At 30.2% G+C, this 7582-nt stretch overlaps 1 protein-coding gene across 1 annotated transcript; it reads left to right on the top strand.

The window, feature by feature from the left end:
- The first annotated feature begins 2793 nt into the window (after window positions 1–2793).
- Window positions 2794–6180, top strand: LOC107864030 (glucose-6-phosphate/phosphate translocator 2, chloroplastic). The gene is made up of 5 exons (XM_016710281.2): window positions 2794–3919; window positions 4041–4263; window positions 4731–4953; window positions 5246–5459; window positions 5737–6180. The coding sequence occupies exons 1-5, from the start codon at window positions 3386–3388 to the stop codon at window positions 5746–5748; spliced, it is 1206 nt and encodes a 401-aa protein (XP_016565767.2). The 5' UTR covers window positions 2794–3385; the 3' UTR covers window positions 5749–6180.
- Window positions 6181–7582: the final 1402 nt, after the last annotated feature.

Raw genomic sequence — 7582 nt, 5'->3', positions numbered from 1 at the left:
ACTTAAAAAATTTAAAGATCAATCTGTCTGCCTTGGCACAACTTCTGGTCCTTTCCTTTGCCTTCATTTTTTCATCCATTTTAATTTGTTTGTCTTATTTCTTTTAATTTGTTATGTATATCGAAAAAATTATGAAATTTTTTTTGTAAATCACAATAATTAGTAACTTAAAAAATTTAGAAGGTATAAAATATTTGGTTGACTCTCAAAATTATATCAATGGCAGTTAAATTCAAGTAGAAAAAAAGTATTTAAAATCATAGTAACTAAAAACTTAAATTATTTTTAAAATATAATTGACTAATAATGCCACAAAAGTTTAGATAAAAAGAGTAACATATATTATTTGAAAATTATAAAAAAAAAAAAGTATTGGAAATTACAATATTTTAAAAGCTTATAATAGCTAAAAAAAATAATGTGTTATATATTTCAAAAAAATACATTAAAATTACTATATATTACAATAATTAACAACTTAAAAAAAATTAAAATATATAAAATATTTGGTTGACTATCAAATTATATTAGTGTCACTTAAATTGAAATAGTTAAAAATATAATTAACTATCAATGATACAAAAATTTGAACAAAGAGCGTAACATGTATTATTTAAAAATTACACAAACAAGTATTATAAATTACAACAATCAACAACTTAAAATATCTAAAGCATATTAAAATTATAATTGATTATCTAAATTTTATTTGTGTACATAAATTAAAACTAAAAATATATATATATTGCGCCCGTGCTGGCACGGACCTTCGACATTCTCTTATATTATAAGAGGCAGTTGAGGAGCTTCCGGTTGTCCTCCTTGCCGACCAATTCACCTGCTTGCTCCGTTATTTTATTATATTATTTCTAATTAATTATTATATGTCATTTAAATATTAAAAAAATATTTAATTAAAAATAAAATAGACATTTATAACATGTCTGCTTCAGCTGCTTCAACCGTAATTTTACTATGTCACCCTTAATTAATTATTATAAGTTGCTTAATATTAAAAAAATAATAATATTTAATTAAAATAAAGCAGCTGCCACGAGCTTCATGTCGTCCTCCTTGCCGACATTCAGCTGTTGCTCCATAATTTTACTATATCATTCCTAATTAATTATTATATATATTAAAAAAAATAATATTTAAGTAAAAAAGGTAAAATAGACTTCAGCTGCTTCAATCATAATTTTACTATATCACCATTAATTAATTATTATAAGTCGTTTAACTATTAAAAATTAATAATATTTAATAAAAACATAAAATAAACATAAAATGATAAATTAACTCTTGATGTTTTAAATTAACTTGACTTCTTATATGATACCTACTTAAGTTTTTTTCACAAGTATTTTTACTATCTTCTATGATATATATGTTTCAGGTGCTTCAACCATATTTTTACTATGTTACCCCTAATTAATTAATATAAATCGTTTAACTATTAAAAAATAATAATATTTAAAAAAAATATAAAATAAACATAAGATATAAATTAACTTTTGATGTTTTAAATTAACTTGATGTCTTATATGATGTCAACTTAAATTTTTTCATCAAGTATTGTTACTTAAATTGAAATAAAAGAAAAAAATTATAAATCACAATAATTAAAAATTTAAATTATTTTTAAAATATAAATGACTATCAATGTCACAAAAGTTTCAACAAGAAAAGAGTACTATAAATTACAATAGCTAACGGCTTAAAATAGTAAATTACAGTGCCAAAAAAGTATTATAAATTACAATAGGTAACAACTTAAATTATCTAAAAACATCTTAAAAAATAATTAATTATTTAAATTTTATTTGTATCACATCAATTGAGATAACAATACGTAAAAAAAAAATACTATAAATCATAATAATTAAAAACATAAAAAATTTAAAAGATATAAAATATTTATCAAACTCTTAAAATTATATTAGTACCACTTAAATTGGAATAGAACAAAAAGTATTATAAATCACAATAATTAAAAATTTAATTTTTTTAAAAAATATAATTGACTTTCAATACCACAAAATTTTGAATAAGGAGAGTAACATATATTAATTAAAAATTACATAAAAGTTATTACAAATTATAACAGTTAAAAGCTTGAAATATCTAAAAAAAAAATAATTTATTATATATTTCAAAAATAAACGTAAAAAAAATACTATAAATCACTTAAATTGGAATAGAAGAAAAAGTATTATAAATCTCAATAATTAAAACTTAAATTATTTTTAAAAAATAATTGATTATCAATGCCACAAAAGTTTGGATAAGGAGAGTAACATATATTATTTGAAAATTACATAAAAATTATTTTAAATTACAAACGTTAACAACTTAAAATATCTACATATATATTAAAAATATGATTGATTATCTAAATTATATTTGTGCCATATAAATTAAGATAAAAAATAATTTATATTGCACGGGCCTCGGTATCTAGTTGTTGAATATACAGGGTGATTGTGATCCTCAATTGCCTTATACAAGGCTGGATTGATTGTAGTATGGGTGCCTGTGAGTCTAATCTACTAATATGAAATGAATCCACGATGCATCCAAACTTGGTTGGACAACATAAAAACTGTATACTATAGTTATATGAAGTACATATCTTGCTTGGGGAGTCATACCTTGATTTCTATAAGGTATCTAAAGTTGTATCACACATGTTTGGGGCCCAAAAAAGGAAACACTAGAGCAACTATACAATAGCAATAATAATAATATATAGTGGAGTCCGATTAGAAAAGGATGTACAAACCCTACCCTTACCTTTGTTACATATTTATTTAGATACCTCATAACTACTTAAAACCACGGAAAGAAAGAAAAAAGAAAAAGAAGCAATACATACGAAAATGCTTAAAATTAATGAAGATGCGGCTTCATAGATAGCCAATAAGATCAAAAGTCCAAATTCAATTTGTGCACAAGCCAACTGACATGTGAATATTCCAAGGAACTTTGCTCCAGTAAATTTTTACCATTAGCCTTTGAGACAAGAAAAAGGCAAGAACCCAATTCAACTTGTGCACTTCAAGTGACACACAAGAATTTGCCAAGAAGCTAAGCATTTGGAACACTAGACAATTTACCTTTGCCTTTTTGCAATATGTATATGGAGCACTTTTGCAACTTGCCTTCACAGCCACGACAGGACCATACCTTGACCCCCACCCCAAAGAAAACAGACCCCTTAAGAAATACTACTATAAATTCAAGCCCCTAAACTGCATCTCATTCTATAGTAAGAAATAAGAATTCTTGCAGTGGTGTAATTAAAATACTACTACTGGCCTCACTAGTCTTTTGGCCATAGTAGCAAAACACTTGTTTTAGTACTGCATTTCAAATTTAAACTATAATGGTCTTCTCTGCTGGACAATCTTATGCAGTTTCAACAAATTTTGATCCCTTGAAACAAAATTTATGGGGTTCTAAGCCTTATATTTCATCAGTTTCCATCAAGGAAATCAACTTGAGACAATGTGAAAAGCCCAACATCTTGTCCAGAAAACCTCTCTATATTTCAGCAGTACTAAGTGGATTTGGACGTGCTGATGAATCAAAAGTGTCCAAATCTAGGGACCCTTTAGTCCAGTGCAATGCATATGAAGCGAGTCGGCCGCAATCGATACCAATCAACATTGAGTTTGGACAAGAAGCTCAGACTGCTGCTGCTCAGAAGCTCAAGATTGGGCTCTATTTTGCAATATGGTGGGCATTGAATGTTGTTTTCAATATCTACAACAAAAAGGTGTTGAATGCCTTTCCATTTCCATGGCTTACTTCTACTCTTTCTCTGGCTGCTGGTTCTCTCATGATGTTGGTTTCTTGGGTTACCAAGATTGCTGAAGCTCCAAAAACTGACTTTGCTTTTTGGAAAGCCTTGTTTCCTGTAAGTCAAGTGATGAATGTTTAGCTTCTCATCATCTTTTTCCCATTTAAGAAGTTCTTTTTTTTTTCGGACATGGAAACTCGTGTTCTGAGCGTGAACTATTCTGTTTTTTCACTTTTAGGTTGCTGTGGCTCACACAATTGGGCATGTGGCTGCAACAGTGAGCATGTCAAAAGTTGCAGTTTCATTCACTCACATAATCAAGAGTGGAGAGCCTGCTTTCAGCGTTTTGGTTTCAAGATTGTTGGGTGAAACTTTCCCATTGCCAGTTTACCTTTCACTTTTGCCAATTATTGGTGGTTGTGGTCTTGCTGCTATTACAGAACTCAACTTCAACCTAACAGGTCAGTGGAAAATACATACTTCACTTTCTGTCATGGATTTTAATTTACATAATACACATAGACACACTCAAACTTGACTTTAGCTGACAAATAAGTACTCCAACTTTGAGCATACACATCTCGACGCATCAACCCGTCTTTATAGTATCAGTTGAACATCCTAACTTACAAAATGATCATCTAGACAACTCAAAAAGTTATGTGTCACGTCAGCGTCGAGTGTCCGCGAGATGCAGTGGCGATTAGTTGGAGTGATTAGTTATTAGCAGAGACCAAGTTGAGGTATCTAGATGTGCACTCTCAAAGTAGGAGTGTTTACTTGTTGGTTTAGACCAAGTTGAATTGTCTATACTTGAACTCTCGAAATTGAAGTGTTGACTTGCTGTCGAGGTCAAGTTTGAGTGTCTTGTTTTTTTTGTATTATGTCATTTTAATTTATGCATTTCTTAATCTTGATACCCTTGCAGGTTTTATGGGGGCAATGATATCCAACTTGGCATTTGTATTCAGAAACATCTTCTCAAAGAAAGGCATGAAGGGGAATTCAGCTGGAGGGATGAATTACTATGCTTGTCTTTCAATGATGTCTCTTTTTATTCTGACTCCCTTTGCTATTGCTATGGAGGGTCCACAAGTATGGGCACTTGGATGGCAGAATGCAGTCTCCCAAATTGGCCCAAATTTTATATGGTAAGTACGTATATTGCTCTTGAAATAACTCCACTTTGGTTAAATCGATGAAAGATCTCATGTCACTTTCAGTTTCTTTGGAAAAAGCAAAAACAAGTGTGTTATGTCACATGTTGGCCTTAATTTGGAATCATGCTCATAGTTTATATTTCTTGTTGTGGTTCTGGTTTCCACAGTAAAAGTGGTCCAAGAACATGCAAAAACTTGAAAATCCAACCTCCAAAAAAGGGAGAAAACAGAAGATCTGCAAGATTTTATAAACTGATTTCTCATTCGATTGCTCTTCTTTTAGGTGGGTGGTGGCCCAAAGTGTGTTCTATCACTTGTACAATCAAGTCTCCTACATGTCCCTAAATGAGATCTCCCCATTGACATTTAGCATAGGTAATACTATGAAGAGAATTTCTGTCATAGTCTCATCCATCATCATCTTTCAAATTCCAATTCAACCAGTTAATGCCCTTGGTGCTGCCATTGCAATCTTGGGAACTTTCCTTTACTCACAGGTAAACTCAATTCTCGTCTTCAAAAAGTATCGAATTTGAATTCGATTTTGTCAATGTAATATTTTTTGCATATTTACTCGGGGACCAATTAAGATCCATCCAAATGATCAATCTAGCATATGGACAACTTGTTACTTATTTCATCCTAGAGCTCCATGCTTAGACCACTATAAGGATTGTGACCACTCAAAAAAGAGAAAAAGAAAAAAAAATCTTCGCTTCACTTGTAAAAACTAGACCACGTTGAGCTAACTTTGTTGTTACGGCTTTCTTGCAGGCTAAACAGTAACCAAAAATCAGCGAGTTCTATGAAAAGAAAAAAGAGGGACTTACACTTGCTGCTTTCAAGGAATCAAAGAATGTACCTAACACTTGTTGTAGATGAATATTATCATATTATCAACTTGTGACTATTATCCGGATCGTTTTTTTCCTTAGCAAATGACTAGAGGCATGGCAGAATTGACGTGGAAAATGGTAAGTCTCAGTGGTTCATGACAGAGACATAAGATCCTGAGTGAATGAATATGCCTTTTGAGTAATTCAAAATGTCAAGAAAACCACTAAAACTGCCTCTTCCTAGCTGCAATTCCCGTCCAAGAATTTGTGTTCACCTTTATGCTGTGAATTAATATGACAATATTGTATGCCTTCGTGCCATAAACTGTAAAGTTTGGTCTGCTTGGTTCGAGTTATGAAATAAACCAATTTTCTACACAAACATGAAATGTATTTATTCTTACTGCATTCAAATTACAACTTAGAGTCCGAACAATAAGGTAATGATAACAGTGCAACACTAAATAAGGAAAGAACAACAAAGTTAGAAGGTAACTAGAAGGGAATGAGACATAACAGACAACCAAAGGTTCGACATAATTGGCACAACCATTTTCGTCTAACCCCAAGTCCTATTTAACCAATTGATAATTGGCCCGAGATCCCAATAATCTCAACTGAATCTGGCACATTCACAACTTCTAACCCATAGACCTGTAAAAAGTCGGCTTGGTTTACAACGAGTTATATATCTTCAATTGAAATATTTAAAAATGAATTGCTAATATAACAGTCTCACGGGATTCTTAACCTTCTAATTTTGAATTCCCACGAGAATGTTTCAACGTCTTTTGAAATCCTATCTTTTGCCTGTATATTTTATAGGTGGAATAACTCATGGAAGATTTGTCAACATAATAAAATTTATGATTAATTTAATATGAATAAGTAGAATAAATAGAGTTATGCTATAAATATATTACCATGTATAGTGAATGTCTACTATGTCTATTTATGAAAAAGTTAGAAATACTAAGGTTAGTTTTTTTCCTATAAATAAAGGGATTTTCCTTCATTATAATTCAACCATCAAGAATCCCTCAAGAGAAATAAGAATTACTCTCTTTTTTTCTCTCTATTCTTCTTCTTCTCTGTTTTATATTTCATAACACGTTATCAGCATGAGACTGCCAAACAAGGTGAGATTGTAAATCTAAAGGTAATTTCAAGGTTAGAGATTTTTTATGTTATTTGTCTTTTGCTACTAATGGTATAATTATTGTTGGATTTGAGAAAAAAAATTGGTTTGGAACCACTTATGTTTTAAATTTGTTCATGAAGAACAATACTATTAATAGATATGATGATGAATTTAAATCTCATCCTATTAAGAGGGTAAGACATTGGGTTAAAAATTTCAATACACCATGATGATAAGATGTTGGGTTCAAGTCCTATCAAGCTATAGCCTAAGACGCCTTTTTATATGGATAAGATATTGAGTTTGAATCTCAATACACCATATTGATGATATTATGATGGTTAAGGCAAAATAATGGGTGTTTGTGAAAAGTCATGAGACATGTCCCATTGAATATGCTCATTTCTCTAAAGTGAATGTGGTAACAGTGCATAATATGTTTGAAAGAAGACAAATGATAATAATTATTAAAAGTGATAATATTTTCACACGCTTATTATGACTATAAGATATGTTAGAGAAAAATTTTCTACATTATATGTATGCCTCGATTTGCTCATGAAGTAGCAATATCATGAACAAAGTTATAAGCTATCAAAATTTGATAGGCTTAAGGCACAATTATATTTTATTTCCGATGAAT

Source organism: Capsicum annuum, chromosome 3, assembly GCF_002878395.1.
Source record: "Capsicum annuum cultivar UCD-10X-F1 chromosome 3, UCD10Xv1.1, whole genome shotgun sequence".
NCBI classification, from domain to species: Eukaryota; Viridiplantae; Streptophyta; class Magnoliopsida; order Solanales; family Solanaceae; genus Capsicum; species Capsicum annuum.
The sequence above is the reverse complement of the archived record's forward strand: the minus strand, read 5'-3'. Positions and strand labels throughout refer to the sequence as shown.